Consider the following 23,208-nt stretch of genomic DNA (forward strand, 5'->3'; position numbering starts at 1 on the left):
AAAATCACGGGACACCGTGACCTGAGCAGCAGTGGCAGGAACCTTAGGAATCATCTCATTCGGTGTTTCCCAAACTTTTGACATATGTGTACCCCTTCTATAATTTTCGTAACGCTGAGTCCCCCTCGTACTCATGAGAACGTAGAATTAGGCGCAGCTAAACACGGTGCAGTGCATATCCCCACCAAACTCCAGTGCAACGCGTACCCCCACCAAACTCTTAGCGTACCCCTGGGGGTACGCGTACCACACTTTGGGAAACACTGATTCAACATTTTCATTATAGAAGAAGAATCAGCCCAAAAAAGGAAAGGAAATGGCCGGGGCCAGGGGAGGAGGAGTTGGGGCGGGGGGGGGGGAGGGGGGCGTTTTGAGCAGAGCAGCCTCACCAGCCTCACCTTTTATTCATTCATGGGAGAATGAATAAAAGGAAGGAAGGAAATATATGACAACCATGGAAGGAAGTCACCACTGGCCCAGTGGTTCTCAAGTGGGAGCCGTGTTGCTCTCCAGGGCACATTTATCCATGTCTGGAGGCATGTCTGATTGTCACAGCCTGGAAGGCGGGTGCTACAGGACAGCGCTCACCCCCGCCCCCAAGAATGATCTGGTCCAAAAGGCCAGGCTGAGACACCGTGCACACGTCCAATTTTACAGTGAGGGAAACTGAGGCACAGAAGGGTGAGGTCACTTGTGCACGGCCACGTAGCAGCTTCTTGGTACTTGCGCCCAGGCTGTGGGCATATCAGGAAGTCCCATTTACTTATCCCCGGGGTTTCCTTTCCCTGCCACACATTCCAATCTCTGCCTCTTCTGAGCCAACCGTGTTGGAAAAAGAAGTTGCGGGTTGAAGAAGGAAATGGGGAAACAGCTGCCTGTCCTGGGGTGGGGTTTGGGGGTGCCTTTGCCCCTGGGTTTGGGAACAAAGCTCGGGTGGAATGGAAGCAGGCAGCAGGAGAAACTGGCCCAGCCTGACACCGGACTCGCAGCGCGGTGGCCTCCTGCCCCGCTCACCCACCCCCCTCCCGCCCCGAGGCTGCAGTGAGTGGCCAGGGAGGTGGCCAGGAGCCAGAAAGACAGGGATCAAATCTCCAGTCACCCGCGGGCAGCCCTGGGCAGGCCGCCCGGCCTCTCTCAGAGCCTGCGGTCAAATGAGGAAGGTTACGATTCCCTCCCCGGGTTGTGGGGAGACGGGGTCAGCTTCAGCGTAAACAAGGAAACAGGAGCCTGGCGTCAGAGTGAGCGTCCAGAGGTGTTTGCTGACGAACCACACTCAAGAAGTGTGTCAACACTGACTGCCCTAGGGCCGTGGTCGGCAAACTCATTAGTCATCAGAGCCAAATATCAACAGTACAACGACTGACGTTTCTTTTTTTGAGAGCCAAATTCTTTAAATGTAAACTTCTTCTAACACCGCTTCTTCAAAATAGACCCAGGCCGTGGTATTTTGTGGAAGAGCCACACTCAAGGGGCCAGAGAGCCGCAGGTGGCTCGCGAGCCGCAGTTTGCCGACCACGGTTCTAGAGGCGTGCTCTGAGAGCCAGGCCCCAGCTGACCAGGTGCTGTGCGGTGCTCCCCACTTCCCGGGAGAGGGGTCCTCCCCCAGCTGCTTCCCTGGCTGATGCCCACTCACTTCTGCCCTCAGTGGCCCCCAGCTGTGGATGGGTGGTCAGCGCTGCCACATGGCTGCAGCTGTCTTTGCAGGCCCTGCAACCCCAGAGCCCCACTGGGGCGTTCCCGGTCCCACACAGGTGACTCAGGCTGCAAAGGCTACGTCCCGAGCGCTCTTAGATGCCCTGAGAGCAGGGCTGCATGGCGAGGTTGTCCCTAGTGTCAACACTGGGTCCCTAGTGTGGAGGAGCTCGCAGAGAGGAGAGACCTGGGGGAGGGGAATCCGTTGTGAAGGGGAGGGGGGCCTCCCTGCACTGGTTCCTGACATAGCACCCCTGGCTGCCCAGCCCTAGAGATGAGGGGCAGGGGAGGGACAGAAGGGAGGAACAGTTGCTCGGGGACCCTGGAATCCAGAGGAGGAGATGGGCAGGTACACTCGAAACAGGTGTTTTTAAACCGGCAGCTTCCGGCAAAACTGCAGGTGCAACCTCAGAACCAGAAGTCTGTGTAAGAGGAGGTTCAGAACTCGTGTCCTGAGACATATTGCAGGCGCAGAGGATGATGGGGGGCTGATACCTCCTAACCATCACTCCTCCACCCTCCTGGGGAAACGCTTTCTCTAAGGGCCTACACCTTTTTTCATCACTGTCATCTCCCCAACTCTTTCTTGGCCACTTCCTTCACCTTCAGCAGAGACGTCACCGCTGGCTCAAAGCCTTCCTCTGTACCTCAAGTCCTGCCACCATCAAACTGAGCCACACCAATGTCAGCAGGGCCAACCGCTCCAATGCCCTGGCCTCAGAGCTCTGTCTTCTCAACCCCATTGGCCACCTCCCCTTCTCAACCCCATTGGCCACCTCCCCTTCTCAACCCCATTGGCCACCTCCCCTTCTCAACCCCATTGGCCACCTCCCCTTCTCAACCCCATTGGCCACCTCCCCTTCTCAACCCCATTGGCCACCTCCCCTTCTCGCCGCCATTGACTATCTGAGCTCATCTCCTTGGGCCATTTGGTCTTATCATCTTCATTGACCTTCCTCTCCAACCTGGATCTTGCCATCACCCCCATGACTGTCCCCTCCTATAATCTTCAGAGACGTTGTCCTCCTCTCAGAGCACAGCTTCCAAAGTTCCCAATTCCTTCATTCCCTACCATCACTACACCCGTTTTCCAACCTCGTCAAGCCCTTCAGGGCCTTGACCTCCCCATTTTCTCCCAATATATTGACCCTTCCTGGTTGCAGGGCCATCCTAACCAGCCCAGACATGACAAGTCATCATCTAAACCCACCCTTGCCGATGCCCTCGGTTCCCCTGACCCCTTCTCCTTCTAGCTTTTTCCTCCTGGAAAGGCCCCAGCTGTCTTTCAACCTCACGGTCCATCTTCTCCATCCCTGCATCTGAGCTACAGGTGACGCCAGAGAAGATCAAGCGAATTGTAAATCGATGCCTGTGGTAGGCAGAAGAGTGGTTCCCAAAATGCCCAAGTCCTAATCCCTGGAACCTGTCGCTATGTCACCGGACATGGTCCAAGGGACTTTGCAGGTGTGGTTAAGTTAAGGATGTTGAGATGGGGAGATTTTCCTGGGGTATCAATAAAACCACAAGGATTCAGATAACAGAAAGGGAGGCAGGAGAGTCAGAGATGAAGATGCGATGATGAAAGCAGAGGTCAGACGAAGTGGCTTAAAGAGGCTGGCACCTCGTTTTTCTACAATACCTTAAGGTCACCCAGCGCCATTTCTTAGCCTCATTAAGCCTGAGCTCAAAATTAGATCAGCACATGGCCAAAAGAGAGTTTATTTGGCCCCCACCCAGGCGTGCCCTGGTCCCAACTCTGTATGAGGCCCACCTGTGGGGGATATTTTCCCTCAGCCTAGTTATGCCTGGTCCTTCTTGGGACAAATGAAAACTGGTTCCTCTGGGTGAGAAAAACCCAGACACCGCCCAATCAGCTTAGAGTGGGAATCTCCTTTGAAGACTGCGGAAAATGCCCTACCTCAGGAGGCTGCTTCCTTTTGAACTTGATCACAGAGGTGACAACAGTGCCCTCCCGGGGTGTCCCTCAGAGCCTGGAGGCAAATTAGCTATTGGTCCAAGCTGTCCCAGGGTGGCCCTGTGGCCTTGAGCCACAGAGAAATGTCCTTTGGATCGTCTGGTGGAGTGAATTATTTGAGCTTCTGGTCTCGTTCTTTCAGTCCATCTGTCCATCCTTCCATCCATCAGTCATTTAACAAACATTTATGAAGATCCCAAACCGGGCTCAGATCAGGTGGGTTCTCTGAGGAACCCAGAATGAGTACCTAAACCAGTCTCACCATCTCTACTCTCCAGAAGCTTATGGCCCATTAGAGCAGTGTTTTTCAACCTTTTTTGGGCAAAGGCACACTTGTTTCATGAAAAAAATCACGAGGCACACCACCATTAGAAAATGTTAAAAAATTTAACTCTGTGCCTATATTGACTATATATAAAGTAATTCTCTTGAATAGGAATCAAATAAACACAAAGAAAGTATTTTATAATTACTTCATTATGAAATATTAAGTAAACAAAATAGTGAAAAATTATAAAATTCTTGTCTTGTCTGCACCTACGGCACACCAGGCAACATCTCAGCGGTTGAAAAACGCTGCATTAGAGAAAGCTGATCCATCTGCAGTTTATAAATAATAACAACAGCCATCTTGGATTGGATGCCAACTGTATTAGTCAGCTCAGACTAAAGACCATACCCTGGATGACCTTAACAACCAAAATTTATTTTCTCATAGCTCTGGAGGCTGGAAGTCCTAGACCAGCATGGTTGTTGGGTCCTAGGAATTCTGCTTCCTGGCTTTCTCCTCCTCACAGGGTAGAGAAAAAGAGATGGCAAACTGTTGTTCCTTCTTAAGGGCACTAATCCCATCATGAGGACCCCATCCTCATGGCCTCATCTAAACCTAATTACCCCCCAGAAGCCCCATCTCCAAATACTATTACACTGGGGTTTGGGCTTCAACATATGAATTGGGGGGAGTGGGGCTTAACTCAGTCCCTGGCACCTACCCTGGGCGAAGCTGATAAATGCATGATCTCTAATTCTGCAGCTCCCAGTCAGCCACTGCCCTCATTTTATAGCTGAGGGGAGGAGTGCTCAGAGAGGTTGGTGACTGGCTGGAAGCCACACAGCTGGACGCCAGCGGGACAGGGATCTGACCCAGGGGTTGCTGACTCCATCACTGGCAGGTTGGTTCCTACTCCCTAAGGAGCTGTCCTTCCTGATGCCTGGACAGGGGAGGACCACGGGGAGCAAGCATGTCAAACTCAGAGGCTAACACGGCCAAGTGAACGCGGTTGAAGTTTATGTGGGCCGCAAAGAAACAAACGCTCCAATTTTCATAGAAACGTAGGTTTATTTTGAATAGTAAAAAAAAAAAAAAAAAAAAAAAAGGATAAAATTAATGTTTTCTTCCTGACACTTGGCATCTCTTCTCTGCTACTGTTTTTCCTACTTTGGGGAAATCTTGTTCTCAGTGACTACTTTCAAAACTGACCCAATGCCGATTTGGCTCAGTGGATAGAGCATCGGCCTGCGGACTGAAATGTCCCAGGTTCGATTCCAGTCAAGGGCATGTACCTTGGTTATGGGCACATCCCTAGTAGGGGGTGTGCAGGAGGCAGCTGGTCGATGTTTCTCTTTCATCCATGTTTCTAACTCTCTATCCCTCTATCTTCCTCTCTGTAAAAAATTAATAAAATATATATTTTAAAAAAAGAAGGCTTGTATACTCTTAAAAAAACAAACAAACAAACTAAAAAACTGACCCAAGGTGAAGGTCAGTAATTCTGGATCTGTCAGGAGACTTATTTTCTTTCATAATTGTACATAACTGCTCACACTGTTATATTGGCTGGACTACTAAATTATTCCTTGTGGCCCGCATGTGGCCCACAGCCCTCGAGTTTGACACCCTTGATGTGAAATCAGCCTCATGCTAGGTTTGCACACAGATTATGTTGAAAGGAAGAGCCATCCACCTTGAATGCATTTGCTGGCTGGGTTGGGGGACTCAGCACCCCTGCTGGGCACAGACCTGCCCACCTCCCCCAGGGAAGGTGTGAAAATTAACTCAGCAGAGCGCTGAGGATATGGCAAGCTCTCACTGAAACCTGCTCTTGTTAGGATCATCCCTGGGATCAGTGGTCTGTGACGCCAAGCTGGGCCCCTGCGTGTTCTCTGCACACAGACAATCTTTCCATTAAGCACGATCAACCTGAGGCCAGGATCTTGAAGCTCAAAGCCCTGCCCAGCTCGGGGTCTCTTACTGCACTTACATCAGCCTCAACTGCACCCAGAGAGAGCCACTGGTGACCTGAGGAAGAGGAGACAGACCCCAGGAGGTGGGTCGTGGCCTAGAGACCCGCTAGGGGGGGTATGGGGGCAGGTGGGCCTCTCGGAAGCCGGCCCCAGACTTTCCCAAGTCCTCTGCTATGTCCACCCACCGTGAGGCTCTTAGCTGTCACCTGTAAATCAACTTACTTCTGTTCTTTTTGACTTACGTATAGCTGTTTTGTAAATAAAAGCATAACCAGGAAAACCTGCATCCCCTGCCATTCATAGAGGTAACACTGAATCATTGCAACGAAAACAGCTGACGCTCTGTCCTCTGCCGGCCTTTCGTTGCTGTGTGAGATTCGGGAAGCCGTTACAGACTTGCCCCAGATAGCTGTCTTTTGTTTTTCTTCCGCACCCAGGTGGGAGGCTGGGAGAATCGAATAGAAAATAACATTCAGCCAGAACCAGTTTGGCTCAGTGGATAGAGCGTCGGCCTGCGGACTGGAAGGTCCCGGGTTCGATTCCAGGCAAAGGCATGTACCCTGGTTGCGGGCACATCCCCAGTAGGGGTTGTGCAAGAGGCAACTGATCGATGATTCTCTCTCATTGATGTTTCTAACTGTCTATCCCTCTCCCTTCCTCTCTGTAAAAAAATCAATAAAATATATTTTTTTAAAAAAGAAAGAAGATAATGTTCACACGCTGGGCAGTCCCAGGAACCACTGAGAGCTCCCTGTCACTGGCGGATGCTGTGGGGCTTGGGGCTAACGCTCTCGCCTGGGTAGTGGGCTCCAGAAGCCCTGGGCAGGGGATCCCCACAATGTCCCTGGGCATGGCCCCGGGTCCCCCAGACTTACAGGACCAGGCCCCACTCGCCCCCCTCTGGAAACAGCTGCCCAGGGTGAGAACAGACGGCTGAGCCCCCTGAGCCGCAGGGTCTCTGCCTTTGCCCAGCAGCGACCTTCAGCGATGCAGTGTCCCTCGCCTCGCCCACACCGGGAATCCCGAGCAGGCGCTCCGGCAGGTCTCCCGTCGCCACCCAGAGCCTTCTCCCCTGCCCCCTCCCCGGGTATTCTGGCTCCCAGCCCTGAAACCCGAGAGGAAGCAGTCCTCGGAGACGGGGCCGCGCCTGAGCGTGTGCATTAATAGAAGCCTCCCTCAGGCCCCTGTCACGTGTGGGCAGCTGCTCAGCCCCAAGGCCAGCCCCCTCTGGCTCGGCCCAGCACACTAAACTTAGCTTCCCCCCCTCTGCACCATAACTGCCGCCGCCGCCACCCCAGCCCGCTGCAACCTGCCCGGGGAGACGCCGCCAGCCACCCGACCCTGCCCGGAGCACCCACTCCCTCGCGACCACCATGTCCCAGACCGGAACCCTGAGGGTCCGCCTGACGCTCTTCTGCCTCCTGGTGGGCATCGTGCTGGCCACGGTGGCCGTGGTGACCGACCACTGGGCCGTGCTGAGCCCCGAGGTGGAGCACTACAGTGCCGTCTGCGAGGCGGCCCACTTCGGCCTCTGGCGGATCTGCACCAAGAGCATCATCGTGGGCGGCAGCAAGGAGGGGAGCTGCGGACCCATCACCCTGCCTGGGGGTAACGTACCCGCCCTGGCCCCCCGGCCCTGCCCCCCGGCCTTCTCTGTTCCTTCCGGGAAAGTGGCTCCGGACAGCCCTCTGTGCCCGGGAGAGGGGGTCTGCATTGCATGAGGCTGTGCTGGCGGCCTTGGCCATGTCTCTCTCCCTATTTCTCTGTCTTGCAAGGCTTGGGGCTTTTCACCCAGCGCAGAGGGCTGGCCATGTGGGGCGAGAGGCTCAGTTTTGAAAGACACCATGGACCTGCCGGGCCGGGGGCTCCTGGCCCCACCAGCGGTCACTCTTCTGGGTGCCCAGCTCCGGGCTCTCCCGGCAAGGAAGCCGGTGGCCCTCGGTGCTCAGGCTGGCGGGCCCTGTGGGAGGGACAGGATGGGCCACGGAATGTACAGGCCCCGGGCAGCCTGAAAACACAGGCTCCTTGTCGTTGTGTAATCAGGGGTCTTCAAACTAAGGCCCTCGGGCCACATGCGGCCCGCAGAGGAGTCTGATCCTGCCCGCCAGGTTTTTTGGGCAGTGAGCGCAGCCGAGGTGTTACAGTAGGAATTAGTAGTTCATATAGTCCGGCCCTCCAGCTCTCTGAGGGACCGTGATCTGGCCCCCACTTTAAAAAGTTTGAAGACCCCTGCGTAAGAATTTCAGAAAGGTGGTAACAGCAGAGAGAGAGAGAGAGAGAGAGAGAGAGAGAGAGAGTGTGTGTGTGTGGGGGGGGGGGCCTTGAGTGACGGCACAGGCTGAGCACCTGTTTGGGAACTGGGACCTGTTGCAGATGAGCCGCCTGCCTTTTTGTGAGAAACACCAGCCCTCCAGCCCATCCTCCCTCAGCTCAGGCCCCTGCAGGGCCGGGAGCACGTCCTGCCGCTGGAATGTACGTGCATTTCCCACTTCCACCCACGGGGCGCACCCAGCGAAGGGGAGCTCCCGGTAAGGAACACCCACACGGGACCGGGATGACGAGCCTCCCCGGCCATCGGCCATGCGTCCCTGGTAAATGGAGCACACGCCCAGGAAAGAGCCCGCTTGGATTCAGAGGCCACGGTCTAATCATTACCCATGACCCCCCAAAATGACGATTGGCAGGGGGCGGGGGAGACAAGCCCAGCACAGCCTCCGCTTCCTCCCGCGGTGCTGGGGCTCAGCAGGGCAGAGTCCCTTCCAGCGCTTCCAAATGTCACTCCCAGGTGCACGGACCAGGCTGCGTGGGGCATCCCACTTGGCGCTCAGAATTATTCTGTCTGTTACCGGACTGGGTGTCCACTGAAGCCTCCCCTGCAAGGGAGCCAGTGCCACGTCCCCCAAAACCCTGCAGTGTATGTGTGTGTGTTGGGGGGGTGGGGGTGGGGGAGAGGAGGGAACAGAGGAGCCCAAACCTTGTTCCTCCCTCTTCCCTCTTTTTCCTTCCTTCCCCGCCCGCCGCCTCCCGCCTTGCTCATTCCCACGGGACACTCGGAAGATTCATAAATACCCAGCTGTCCTGGACACACGGAGTCCCAGGGCTGAGGGCTTTAAATGGCATGAGCATGTGCTGGGAGGGTATCACATAGCCCCGATGCCCATGCCCCTCGGCCTCTGCTGGGCACGCCTGTAAACAGATGCACCGTCCAGCCAACTCCCCCGGGGAGGGCAGGGCAGGGCAGGGCAGGGCAGGGCAGCTCCCCCAGAAACGCGCTGGGATGGTCCTCCCACCTGAGCTGGGAGGCATCTGCCTTTTAAAGCCTGGCCAGTTCGCGGAGCAGGGGAGCAGAGGGCGAGCTGAGTCTATACAAGGGAGAGACAGGCTGGCAGCAGGTGGCAGGGCCAGCCCCTGGGGACCAGCAGGCACGGCTTGGCCTTGAACCTGGCCAGCGTCTATCTCAGTGCCTTCTCACTCTGACCTGAGTGAATCCTACTTGTGAGCACAGCCTTGCCCCCAACAGGCTGCTGCTGGGTGCTCCTGACTTCCTCCCTCTCCTTTCTCTGCACGTGAGCATCTCTTCCTTCCCCCGCCCCTCCTGTGCTATACAGGACCACTCTTTGCTGAAGGGATGGACAGAGTTCATACATGTTCCTTTTCTTTTTTTCTTATCCTCACCTGAGGATATTTTTCCACTGATTTTTAGAGAGAGGGAAAGACAGAGAGAAACATCGATGTGAGAGAAACACATCAGTTGGTTGCCACCTGCATGCGGCCTGACCAAGGTTCGAGCCGAAGAGGAGCCTGAAACCAAAGTACGTGCCCTTGACTGGAATCGAACCCAAGACCCTTCAGTCCTCAGGCCGACACTCTATCCACTGAGCCAAACCAGCTAAGGCATGCATGTCCTTATCTATTATTAATAACAGTAATAAGAAGAACTGCAAACACAAATAGAGCACTACCTGCCAGACATTGTTTTAAGTGTTTTACATATTCGGATGGCATGGGGGGGGGGGGGGGGGGAAATGACAGAGTTAGAACCTCCAGAAATCCTCCTCTCCATAAAAGCAATGTGAACATTAGCAAAAACGATCAGAATCAAGTTTTTCGGAACTCAGGAATGCATACTGCTCAGTGGAGTGCTGAGCGAAGCACAGAGCCCCTCAGTAAACACTGGGAAGTGAATTAGTTCCAATCATTGTAGGAAATCTCCGTGAGCTGACCACCAAACTAACGGAGCAGAGATTTCAGTGGCCACACATGACAAAGAATATAGACTTTACAAAATTAATTCAGAAAGCCACTAAATAAACAACAATAGCAAACAGAAATAGGAACAATCCTTGGGTAATGTTAGAGTCTGATTTCTAGAGTTGCTACATTATATTGTTTAAATTTTCCAGTTTTAAATTTAAAAAAATGTCAAGACATGCAAAGAACTAAAAATGCATGGCCTATACCAGTGGTCGGCAAACTGCGGCTTACGAGCCACATGTGGCTCTTGAGCTGCGGTTTGCTGCTCTGTTGACTAATGAGTTTGCTGACCACTGGACTAGACTAAATGTTACCATGTAGTTGGAAGCTGTGAGGACTAGGCAATTGTGGCATATTGTGTGCAAAGAGGTAAAGGGTAGTATATGACAATGGTCGGCAAACTCATTAGTCAACAGAGCGGCAAACCGCAGCTCGCAAGCTGCATGTGGCTCACAAGCCAGTTTGCCGACCCCTGGCCTATACAATAATAACGTCAATAATAGATTCTTAAGGAAGCCCAGCTATTGGACTTACTAGACAAAGACTTTAAGTCACCTATTTTAGATATATTCAAGGAATTAGAAGAAACCACTGGCCTTCCTCATGTGCTAAGATAAGAACGATGTCTCATGAAATAGAGGATAAAGATATAAATTATTTTTAAAGGATCTAATAGAAATTATAGAGTTGAGAAGTATAATAACTGAAATGAAAAAGTTCACCAGACAATTTCAATAGCAGAGCTGAGCAGGGAGAAGAACAAATCCATGGAATTAAAGATAGGCCAACTGAGATTAGCCAGTCTGAGAAACAGATAGGAGAAATAACGAAGAAAAATGAACAGAGCCTGTGGGACAGAATGAAATGTATCAATGCACACCTAATGGTATTCCCAGACAAAGGGAGAGAGGAGCAGGAAGTACCTATAAAAAATAACGGCCAACATTTTCCCAAATTTGATGGAAAACATTCATCTAGAAACCCATGAAGCTTAATGAACTCCAAGTAGGATAGATCAAAATCTGGACACATCATAATCAAAAGGTAGATAAGATGAAAAATAAAGACAGACTCTTGTGAGAGCAAGAAGTGACTCATCACATACAAGGAATTCTAACTAAGAAAAACAGCTACTTCCGCCCCCCCCCCCCACCCGAAAAAAAGAAAGAAAGAAAAATAAAAAAATAAACACATGAAGGGCAGGGCAGTGGGATGACATATATATATTAACTCATCTAATTCTCACAAAATCCTCTGTGAGGTCCATGCTATTATCATCATCCCATCTGACAGATGAGGAAAACGAGGCGCAGGGAAGTTGAGTAATTGGACCGAATTCGCACCATTACCACAGCAGCATGCTGGGCAATTCCCGAGTGACAGTGGCAGGTGCCTGGCTCGATTGGTCCTAACCGAGATGTCCAAATGGAGCACTGGGTCTGACACCACCCACCCCCCCACCTGTGCTGGGGCCAGCAGGGCCCACAGAGCAGCCTGTGGTCTCCCATGGGCAGCCATGGGGCCCCGATCGGATGCCCCTCCCAGGCCTTCCTCACGTGCTGAGCCCAAGAGAGGGGACAGGGTTGGCCTGTCTGCCCTCAAGCCCTAAGTTCAGCCACATTAGAGAGAAGCTGAGACTTCCCGATGTCCTCAGTGGGAGCCCTGCCCACCGGGAGCCCCTCCCCCATGTGTGAGAGCCTATAACTGGGGAGGGGAGGGATAGGAACACTGACGGCCACTGATGGGACCGTCTCCCCAGCCCCCAGAATCCGCAGGCTGGCTTCCCAGACAGGCTGTTCCCCGGAGCTAAGAAAGCCTTTGAGCAAGGGCCTGGTGGCAGCAGCGGTTTATCCAGAATGGAGCCCGGTGTCTATCTCCTGGAGTTGACCCCCCGAGCACACCCTGCGCAAGAGGGGCCTCAGCACCCCAGAACTGCGCCTAGCTGGGCCTTCATCCCCTCCCCCGCCCTCTCCCTGCTCCGAACGCCGTTAACTCTGGGATGGCGAGTTGTCGCAGAAGCAGCTGACTGTGAAATACACTTGAATTCAATCAATGCCTTTTAGAGGGTTTTCAATGATGACCGAAATTGGCCCTCACAGAATGAAACAGAAATGTTCCTTTGTCCAGAGAGAGGCCGGCGGTGACTGAGGACACAGCACAGGCCATTTGGAAGCCGTGGCTGAAGAGAATCCATAGCTAATAACCTAACGAGCATCGGAGGGCTGCATTGTGTTCTGAAACAGCCCCGGAAGCTGTGAGAGAGAAGAGAGCGGCTCGGCTCTGACATCACCACTTACTGGTGTCAGACACCCCGGGTCCCTCGGTTCTGGAGGAAAGCGATTTAAATATAGAAGCTCAGAGGGAAGGCTTTTACCGCTCGAACATTCGCTGCTGCTAACGACGCCAGGCTTGGTCTCCAGGTTCATGTCCTCCCTCCACCGTGGGAGCGGCAGAGACCCTGACTTGGGGGAGGACGGAGGAGAGGAGGCCACGGGCTCCGGGGGCAATGAGGTGACCTAGGCCAGAGAGGAGGCCTGCACCCAAATGAAGGCAGCACTGGGGCGCGTCTCCAACAGAAAGGAGGCGTCCGTGGCCTTGTGGACATGCAGGGACAGCCTGGCCTGTTTGGCTCCGGGAATAAAGCTTCCACCCACGGACTGAAGGGTCCCAGGTTCAATTCCGGTCAAGGGCATGAACCTTGGTTGCAGGCTCAATCCCCGGCTCGGTCGGGGCATGTGCAGGAGGCAGCGATAGATGGGTCTCTCTCATACATGGATGTTTCTCTCTCTCTCCCATCCATGCTCTCAAAAAATAAAAATAAAAATAAAGGAAAAGTATTCTCGGGTGAGGGAGGGTTAACAGAAAAAAAGAAAATGCAAAGACAACCTGAAGGCCAAGAAATGAATGCACAACCCAGAGGCTCTCTAAACACAGATGTTTGGAAAAAGTAATCACTAAAGGGCCTCACACCAAAAAAAGCAACCTAATTTACTTTTCTTAAAGAAACAACCTAATATCAAATAACCCATTCATCTACTTCCTAAGTCAAGAGAACCATATTTTTCCGGCGTATAAGACGACTTTTGAAACGAAAAAAAGCCTGCTCAGATTGGCCAGAGTCAGAGAGGCGGTCTATTAAAAAAAGAACTGGTGTTGCCTCGGAAGTGGGGGGTAGTCTTATACAGCGAATATAGGCCTAAACCTGTGTTTTAACTGTAAAATTAGGAGGTCGTCTTATACGCCGGAAAATACGGTAGATAATATTAACCTGTATTCAATATGCAATAAAACTATTCTTTCATTGGATAGTATCTCTATAGGAGAGATGAAAAGGAAAAACAGAGGAGAAATTATGGCTGAAATTATATTTAAAATCAGCATCAATTTCTTTGTTCTGAGAGCTTCCTCTACTCCCACTACTGTCCGCTGATCCCCTTCGGCTTCCTGACAGTTATCAGGCAGACCGGGAAGCCGGCCGGGAAGGTCTGGGCTGTGCTGCCTCCGCAGCCGCAGGTGTTGAGGGCCCCCGAATGGGTTCTCTGACCCTCACCCAGGTCCCCCAGGTGGCCCACTCAGAGGGGCACTTATCAGGGCCTGGAGCAGGGCCTCCCAACATGGCTGCTCTTCAGAATCTCCTGGAAGCTTTTGAAAAGCCAGTGAGTGAGGGTGGGCCTGATGCTGAGAAACAGCTCCAGACGTTGGCAGGATCCAAGGGTTCTCAAGCTCAGCGCTACTGGCACGTTGGGGCTGGAGGATTCCGTGATGCAGGGGCTGTTCTGTGCACAGGGATGGTTAGCAGCATCCCGGCCTCTACCCACTAATGCCACCAGCAGCCCTGCCCAGTTATAACAGCAAAAATGTCTCCAGACATCGCCCGAGGTCCCTGGCGCATATAATCGGACGAACCACTGCGTAGCCTTTTGTTAACGAGTATCCTGTTCTCCTGACAAATGACTTGAGCCCTGGGCCTCAGTTACCCCATCTGCCTAATGGGCTCGGTCCCCACAGAGCTGTCTGCACCTTTGACTCAATCAGCCGTGGCTCCCTGAGGATCTCCCAGCCTCTTATGCAACCCCCTAACCTGGCGAAACATTGGCCTTAGGGTCAGAGACCGGTTTTGTCTCAGCCCAGGGCGAGGGTTTGGGAAGAAGACACCCGCCGAGAGTCCCCTCCGCCCACCTGCTGGGATCACACCCACCCTCTCTCAGCCGAGCCTCTGCCTCAGCTCCGGGCCCGTTCCCCTCAGCTCACAGGTGTCTCCTCCTTTGCAGAGAAAAACTGTTCCTACTTCCGGCATTTTAACCCCGGCGAGAGCTCCGAGATCTTCGAATTCACCACTCAGAAAGGTGAGCCTGGGGCAGGCCCGGAGCAGGGAAGGGACTGGGTCACACCTGCGGGGGCAGGAGATCCTCTGGCGCCGAAGTCCGCCCTCCCCAGCCTGACGAGAGCCCGTCCCCCTGGGTCCCAGCCCCCCTCTGTCCCCCTGTCCCAGCCTCCCCTCTGTCCCCCTGTCCCAGCCCCCCCCTGTCCCCCTGGATCCCAGCCTCCCTCTGTCCCCCTGTCCCAGCCCCCCTCTGTCCCCCTGTCCCAGCCCCCCTCTGTCCCCCTGGATCCCAGCCCCCCTCTGTCCCCCTGTCCCAGCCTCCCCTCTGTCCCCCTGTCCCAGCCCCCCCTCTCCCCCTGGGTCCCAGCCTCCCTCTGTCCCCCTGTCCCAGCCCCCCTCTGTCCCCCTGTCCCAGCCCCCCACTGTCCCCCTGTCCCAGCCTCCCTCTGTCCCCCTGTCCCAGCCTCCCTCTGTCCCCCTGTCCCAGCCCCCCCCTGTCCCCCTGTCCCAGCCTCCCCTCTGTCCCCCTGGGTCCCAGCCTCCCTCTGTCCCCCTGGGTCCCAGCCTCCCTCTGTCCCCCTGTCCCAGCCCCCCACTGTCCCCCTGTCCCAGCCCCCCACTGTCCCCCTGTCCCAGCCCCCTTCTGTCCCCCTGTCCCAGCCTCCCCTCTGTCCCCCTGTCCCAGCCTCCCCTCTGTCCCCCTGTCCCAGCCTCCCTCTGTCCCCCTGGGTCCCAGCCTCCCTCTGTCCCCCTGTCCCAGCCCCCCACTGTCCCCCTGTCCCAGCCCCCTTCTGTCCCCCTGTCCCAGCCCCCCTCTGTCCCCCTGTCCCAGCCTCCCCTCTGTCCCCCTGTCCCAGCCTCCCCTCTGTCCCCCTGTCCCAGCCTCCCCTCTGTCCCCCTGTCCCAGCCTCCCTCTGTCCCCCTGGGTCCCAGCCTCCCTCTGTCCCCCTGTCCCAGCCTCCCCTCTGTCCCCCTGTCCCAGCCTCCCTCTGTCCCCCTGGGTCCCAGCCCCCTTCTGTCCCCCTGTCCCAGCCTCCCTCTGTCCCCCTGGGTCCCAGCCCCCTTCTGTCCCCCTGTCCCAGCCCCCCTCTGTCCCCCTGTCCCAGCCTCCCCTCTGTCCTCCTGTCCCAGCCCCCCTCTGTCCCCCTGTCCCAGCCCCCCACTGTCCCCCTGTCCCAGCCTCCCTCTGTCCCCCTGTCCCAGCCTCCCTCTGTCCCCCTGTCCCAGCCCCCCACTGTCCCCCTGTCCCAGCCTCCCCTCTGTCCCCCTGTCCCAGCCTCCCCTCTGTCCCCCTGTCCCAGCCTCCCTCTGTCCCCCTGGGTCCCAGCCTCCCTCTGTCCCCCTGTCCCAGCCCCCCACTGTCCCCCTGTCCCAGCCCCCCACTGTCCCCCTGTCCCAGCCCCCCACTGTCCCCCTGTCCCAGCCCCCCTCTGTCCCCCTGTCCCAGCCCCCCACTGTCCCCCTGTCCCAGCCCCCCACTGTCCCCCTGTCCCAGCCCCCTTCTGTCCCCCTGTCCCAGCCTCCCCTCTGTCCCCCTGTCCCAGCCTCCCCTCTGTCCCCCTGTCCCAGCCTCCCCTCTGTCCCCCTGTCCCAGCCTCCCTCTGTCCCCCTGGGTCCCAGCCTCCCTCTGTCCCCCTGTCCCAGCCCCCCACTGTCCCCCTGTCCCAGCCCCCTTCTGTCCCCCTGTCCCAGCCCCCCTCTGTCCCCCTGTCCCAGACTCCCCTCTGTCCTCCTGTCCCAGCCCCCCTCTGTCCCCCTGTCCCAGCCCCCCTCTGTCCCCCTGTCCCAGCCTCCCCTCTGTCCCCCGGTCCCAGCCTCCCCTCTGTCCCCCGGTCCCAGCCTCCCCTCTGTCCCCCTGTCCCAGCCTCCCCTCTGTCCCCCGGTCCCAGCCCCCCTCTGTCCCCCGGTCCCAGCCCCCTTCTGTCCCCCTGTCCCAGCCTCCCCTCTGTCCCCCTGGGTCCCAGCCTCCCTCTGTCCCCCTGTCCCAGCCCCCCACTGTCCCCCTGTCCCAGCCCCCCACTGTCCCAGCCCCCTTCTGTCCCCCTGTCCCAGCCTCCCCTCTGTCCCCCTGTCCCAGCCTCCCCTCTGTCCCCCTGTCCCAGCCTCCCTCTGTCCCCCTGGGTCCCAGCCTCCCTCTGTCCCCCGGTCCCAGCCTCCCCTCTGTCCCCCTGTCCCAGCCTCCCCTCTGTCCCCCGGTCCCAGCCCCCCTCTGTCCCCCGGTCCCAGCCCCCCCTCTGTCCCCCTGTCCCAGCCCCCCTCTGTCCCCCGGTCCCAGCCCCCCCTCTGTCCCCCTGTCCCAGCCTCCCTCTGTCCCCCTGTCCCAGCCTCCCTCTGTCCCCCTGTCCCAGCCCCCCTCTGTCCCCCTGTCCCAGCCTCCCCTCTGTCCCCCGGTCCCAGCCCCCTTCTGTCCCCCGGTCCCAGCCTCCCCTCTGTCCCCCGGTCCCAGCCTCCCTCTGTCTCCGGTCCCAGCCTCCCCTCGGGCTGGCGGAGGCGGGAGGCCGGTGCCTGGGGCAGGAGGGGGCAATGGAGCCAGCGCTCCCCATCCCCGGGCGGGTCCAGGGGGGCGGGTCAGAGTCTGTGGGGAGCGGAGTGAGTCCCTCCCGTGCCATCGAGCGCTCCCCGAGAATCAGGAGGGCCGGGGCGTGGGGAGACGCATCCGGTCCAGGAGCCCCAGCACATGTGCCCTGGGGTCTTTCAGAGCCAGGGAGCTCGTATGCACCCTCTGTCACGGGTACAGACCCATTCCTACACGTGTACGATCGGCGGCACACGATGTGGGCGTGCACACACACACTCACTCTGGTAGACCCTTATATGCCGGTGCAACACCAAATCTTACACCTGTCACACACACACACACACCCCCACACACACCCCCCCACACACACACATACACACACCACAAATCTTACACCTGTCTCACACACACACCCCACACACACACCACACACACACACATCACTCACACACGCCACACACACACATACACCACACACCACACACACCACAAATCTTACACCTGTCACACACACACACACACACCCCACACACACCCCACACACACACATACACACCACACAAATCTTACACCTGTCTCACACACACACCCCACACACACACCCCACACACACCCACACACACACACACACCACACACCACACACACCACACACATCACTCACACACGCCACACACACACACACACACACACACACATACACACACCACACACCACACACATCACTCACACACGCCACACACACACACACACACACACCACACACACCACACACATCACTCACACACACCACACACACACCCATGCCCATGCTCTGTAATAAGCCACCTTCAGAGGCTGCCGTCAGCCCAGGACAGACCCCCGGCCAGGCGCCCGCTGCTCTCCGCCCTCGGCCTGGTGGGGGTGGGGGAAGGGATGCAGGTCAGTGCAGCCCTCGAGTTAGAATGGAGTCATTGCTCAGGTGCGGCTTGGGTGAGCAATGGCTTCCCTCGGGCCTCGGTCTCCCCGTGTGCAGTGGGCACCGCAGCCCCGGTGTGCTCACCTGGCTGGCCGCACCGCCGTGCCCCGGGCCGGGCCGGGCCACTGCTGAGGCGCCTGGGCCCTGTGTGTGTGTGTGTGTTGCAGAGTACAGCATCTCGGCCGCCGCCATCGCCATCTTCAGCCTCGTCTTCATCATCATGGGGACCATCTGCGTGCTCCTGGCCTTCACCAAGAGGCGGGACTACCTGCTGAGGCCGGCGTCCATGTTCTACGCCTTCGCAGGTAGCGGGGCCCTGGCCTGTGAGCCCGGGTGGAGGCGGGGGGTGTCCCGGGGTGAGGGCTGCTGCCCCCATCCTCCCTGCGGCCTTGCTGTAAGCCGGGAGAAATTCCCGGGCTCCTCCAGGAGCAGACTTGGTCAGGACTCATCAGCGCTCGGCGGCGGCGGGCCTGGGGAGAGGCTGGCAATGTGTGCATTTAACCCACACGGCACTGGGAGCAAAATGCCGGTCACCATCCCGTTTTAAATTCATCCAAAACAACCCGAACCAGAGAAGGAAAGAAGCGCAGTTGAGCATCCGCGCGGTGGGCGGGCAGGCGGGTGGGTCACTTCTGCAGGTCCCCACGTCCGTCCACTCCCGCCCCGGGCGGCCTCCGCGCGGCCGGGCCTCCCCCTGGTCCCCGCGGGAGCCCCGGGGGGCGCGGACACAGGCCGTCCCGCTCTGCCCAGGGCTCTGCATCTTCGTGTCGGTGGAGGTGCTGCGGCAGTCGGTGAAGCGCATGATCGACAGCGAGGACACCGTCTGGATCGAGTACTACTACTCCTGGTCCTTCGCCTGCGCCTGCGCCGCCTTCGTGCTCCTCTTCCTGGGCGGCCTGGCCCTGCTGCTCTTCTCCCTGCCTCGCATGCCCCGCAACCCCTGGGAGTCCTGCATGGACTCGGAGCCCGAGCACTAGCCCTCCCCCGCAGGGAGCCCGGCCCAGAACATTCTAGAGAGGAGGCGGGAGCGAGCGTCCCGTCCCTCCCGTTCCCACCTGACCCACACACACTGCTGCCCGGCTCCCCCTCCCCCAGCGCCTCTCGGGCTGCCACAGGCTCCCGGGGGATCCGGCAGGTGGAGGTGATTCAGACCTGCCTTGGGTGGGGAGGGGGGCGGTCCGGCAGGTGCACAGGGTCTGCAAAGGCCCACCTCCCGCTGGAGCCCATAGCTGCCCCCGGCGCCAGCTGCCCGCGAAGCTGGCTCCCGCTGCCCCGTGAGCCTCATCCCCCGGGACGCCCTGTGCTCAGTCCCCGCGCGGGTGGGTGTCTCCTCCGGGGCAGGCAGCCAGCCCCGCTGTCCTCGGCGCCGAGACGCGCTGTGTGTGTTGGAGGCCCGAGAAGCCTTTCTCACGGGGCACTTTCTGACTGTGGTTGGAAATAAACGTTCTTTGAAAAACGTGCTTTTTCCTGGTGTTCTGCGTAGAAAACGCCGGGACCCCTGCCTGCAGCCCAGGGGGCGGGGGGCCGCAGGGAACCCCGGAGGAGAGAAGCGAGGCCGCCCCTGGGCCTGCGGGGGGCGCCCGTGGGGACCCCAGGGGAGAGGGCTCCGTGTGCCCACGGGACTCGCCGCTCGGAATGCCAGCGTGCACCCCCGGGCCCTGGGGTTTTCTCTGGCAGAAACCGGAGACCGGCCGGCGGGCAGAGGGTGTTAAAAATAGGAGGGGTTATTTCCAGAGCGCGGGCCGGCCAGGGCCCAAGTGTTGACACAGCAGCCAGGCCGCCCGGCCGCCAGTGTCTGACATCCGACGCCGGGTTTCTGCTGCAAAGAACACGAGGAAGCAGGGCTTAGCTGTCAGACGTGGAGGGCGGTGACTCACACTGCCACCAGCCAGGGCCCCGCTGTCCTCTCCCCGCCCTCGGGGTGGGCTCCCAGAGCCGGCCAGGGGAGGACCGGGAGCAGGGAGGGAGGAGGGCGGGGGGCTGTGTGAGTCCGAGAAGAGGAAGATTACAAAAAGCTGAGAGGAGGCCTGGTCCACGTGAAACCCATCTGGGTTTGCTCACGGGCACTTATCAAAGTGAGCTCCTCCCCTCCCTCGGACCCGGGGACAGGCCCCCCTTTCAGGGTTTTCTCGGTGGGCACTGGAAGGGGGACTGGGCCATCCTATGGGTGCGGCCCTGAGCTGTCAGGAACGGCCGGTGTTTGCTCAAGCCTTTACACAGTGGAATCGAGAAGAGGGCCCCGCCGAGCCTGGCTCTTGAGTCTGGTCAGGGAGGGAGTCGGTCAGAACACAGCCGCCCCCTCCGGTTTCTAATGGCCGGCTCGACGGCAGCAGGAAGCAGCGAAACACAGGCCGGCTGGGCTTCTCATCAGATCCGACTGCTTCCCCTGCCCGTTTGGGTCCAATGTTTTATTTACACGTTCATGGCTAATTCATATCCTGCCCACTCTCCCAAAAGTTCCCAAGCGGGGACGAGGTATAAATAAAGCCGTGAGGTGGAACATTCCTGTTAAGCCCAGGGCTGGCGTTCGGCCGGGTGCGCTGCCCTCGGCCTCGCGGGCCCTCCTTCCCGTCTCACTCAAGTGCGGCCGCCGAGGCCGTAATTAATCGCCACACGCGGCATCGGTCCTGCGGGCGCAGCCAGTTCATTACGGCGGCCGCCGTTTCCAGGAGCGACGCTGCCTCCAGTGTTGCTCCTGACGAGAATGTCTGGCCTCAACGTGAAAGAGCCAGCCTCCTGGACATTCTTGTTGATCTGGGATTAGACCCTGCCTCTCTGGTCACCCACAGCACGGTCCTGCTAGCGGGCCCCCCTCCCCACGCCCCCCCCCACACACACACACAGAAATGGAGGATGGGGGATTTGTCTGTCGCCACAGCCTGAGAGTCCTGGGCTCTGAGCCTGAGGAGTTCAAAGTCGATTTCCACGTCCCCGATTGAACCGCTAACACGCCTCCCGCCCCCAGCCCGCCAGGGGCTGCTAACAAGGCCTTCTGGGGGCCAAGGGGGAGTTGTAAAGCACGGAGGAGCGTCATAACACCGGGGGTGCAGTTTTCCCTGGAGACGCCCAGGAGGCAGGGAGGTGACAGGTATAACCTGCCTGATGGGGAGGAAGACAAGAAAAGGGACAGGCCACAGCCAGGACCGCCCCAGCCCGGGACAGAAGCGGCCAGGGATCCGTGACAAATGAGACAGCGGCCAGGCCGCCCGCCGCAGTGGCTGAGCTGACAGGGATGCTCTGGGGCCACCCGCGAGGGGCCACTGCGATGCCGGTGTCACAGGAGTGGTGTTTACCGAGGACCCTGGTAGACTATGCCTCCCCGCCTCCTCACTGTCTTCAGATAGTTAGGTGATGTCTCCTGACCAGCAAGGCACCTGGGAAGTGAGCTCAGACCCAGCTCCAGCCTTAGCCGGGGAAGCCCCCCACTGGCCTCCGTGCACATCCCAGACTTCCGTTTATTCCAGCACCCCTCACTTCCCCCGTCACCGGCCCCCACAGCCCCTCCGCAGAGCTGAACCTGTGCTGGACCCTCCTCTGAAGGGACCTCCCGGCCACGTTTCTTCGACCTTCTCTCTGCATCCCTGCCAACTCCCTGCCTGCGTTTCAGGGGCCGGGAGTTTTGTTCCGTCTTCGTGAGGTTCAGGCCTGGGCCCATCTGCGCAGATAACATGGCCCAAGCAAATATCCCTCTGTTTGTCTTTCTGAGTCACAACGTTTGCTCATATTGTCCAACCGAAAAAAAATAATAAAATAAAACACCAGGGCTAGATTTAGATACCAAACGGCATCTGCCTCTGATAAATCCCATTTTCAAATGTTTGTGTGCTTCTGCATACCGTGATTGCTCTAGCAAGCTGATTTTACAAGAAGCTACCATAAAACGTATACACGGGAGGTATAGAAGTAAAACATATACTTAACGTATTATATATGTAAGCCTTACATTTTTTAGGTTCTCACATAACGCTAAGGGTTTGTTTTTTTTCTGAACAAGGATTCTGTTGCTTAGATTTCTGGGAACCACTGACAATCCTCTGATCGGGTGACCTTCAAGGTCCTTTCCAGCTCCTTTCGGTGCAGCTGATTTTGGTCAAAACTTGTAAGAGTTCAAGAAAGAAGGAGCTCCTTGGAATGCGTGTATCTTGCTTAATGACGGTGGCCAAGGAAGGCTGTAGAGGAAGGAAGGGACACGATCCAGATACAGGAACAGAGAGGCGCAGATGAGATGTGTCTAAAGGGCAGAGGTCACCGGCGGAGGCAGACGCCGGCTAGAAAGTATCCGGGAAGTCAGCGCAGTCCCTTTTTCACAACCTCCACCCTTGCCTTCATCTGTCCACTGGCAAGTGTCTTGAAAGAATTCTCTGCCTCTCCTGACACCCTGATCTTGAGGGACCATTATTCTGTCTACCCCCCTGTGTGACCACACTGCGTCCTGGGTGCTGTGCTAAACTAGGCCATGACTGAGAGGGTCAGGTCGGCGGTGTGCGGGCATCTCAGACGGTGATGGAAGAAAACTGAATTTATTTAAAGAAACTGGGGTGGGGGATGGGGATACCCAAAGGGAAGGGCTACACAGCACTGAGCCAAAGAGTACTGGATCCATGATGGCAGCAAAAAAACACTAAGGATGCTCTATCAGTGGATAGAGCGTCAGCCTGCGGACTGGGGGTCCCTGGTTGGATTCTAGTCAAGGGCATGTACATTGGTTGCGGGCACATCCCCGGTAGGGGGTGTGCAAGAGGCAGCTGGTCGATGATTCTCTCTCATCCATGTTTCTAGCTCTCTATCCCTCTCCCTTCCCGGTGCTGGGCGTCGGGCTAGCTCTCAGCCTCTGCACGCTTTGGTCTCTGAAGGGAAGGGACTTGCTTTCTTCCGAATCATGCTAGCAGTCAGAACCTCCCCATCCTTTCCTCCGAACCTCTGCACAGCGGGCAGTACGCAGTACGCAGCCCTGGGGCCATGCTGGGGCCTGGACCACGTGCCCCAGAATGCTGCGAAGGAGGCGGCGGACGGGGAGAGCGGGTGCCAAGATGCTCGAAGAGAAGAGGCGGGAAGTGCCGTCCGGAGGCCTCGAGGAGCCAGAGAGGCGCGTGAAGGAGCTGCTCTCCGCGCAGCTGCCCGATCCCAGGTGTCCGCAGCCTGCGTGGCTTGTCCCCGCGCTCGGCCTGGGTGGGAGGAGTGAGGCTGGGTCGGCCGTGCTCCCTACAGCACAGAGCACGCTGCGTTTGTCCCCATGAGACGACT

At 57.5% G+C, this 23,208-nt stretch overlaps 1 protein-coding gene across 1 annotated transcript; it reads left to right on the forward strand.

Annotated features, from left to right (window-relative positions):
• Nucleotides 1-7,153: 7,153 nt before the first annotated feature.
• CACNG1 (calcium voltage-gated channel auxiliary subunit gamma 1) lies at nt 7,154-19,415 on the forward strand. The gene is made up of 4 exons (XM_084863678.1): nt 7,154-7,519; nt 14,437-14,511; nt 18,132-18,269; nt 18,715-19,415. The coding sequence occupies exons 1-4, from the start codon at nt 7,285-7,287 to the stop codon at nt 18,939-18,941; spliced, it is 675 nt and encodes a 224-aa protein (XP_084719804.1). The 5' UTR covers nt 7,154-7,284; the 3' UTR covers nt 18,942-19,415.
• The last annotated feature ends 3,793 nt before the right edge of the window (nt 19,416-23,208 follow it).

The sequence above is a fragment of the Pipistrellus hanaki genome, assembly GCF_964339955.1.
Source record: "Pipistrellus hanaki genome assembly, chromosome: 16".
NCBI lineage: Eukaryota > Metazoa > Chordata > Mammalia > Chiroptera > Vespertilionidae > Pipistrellus > Pipistrellus hanaki.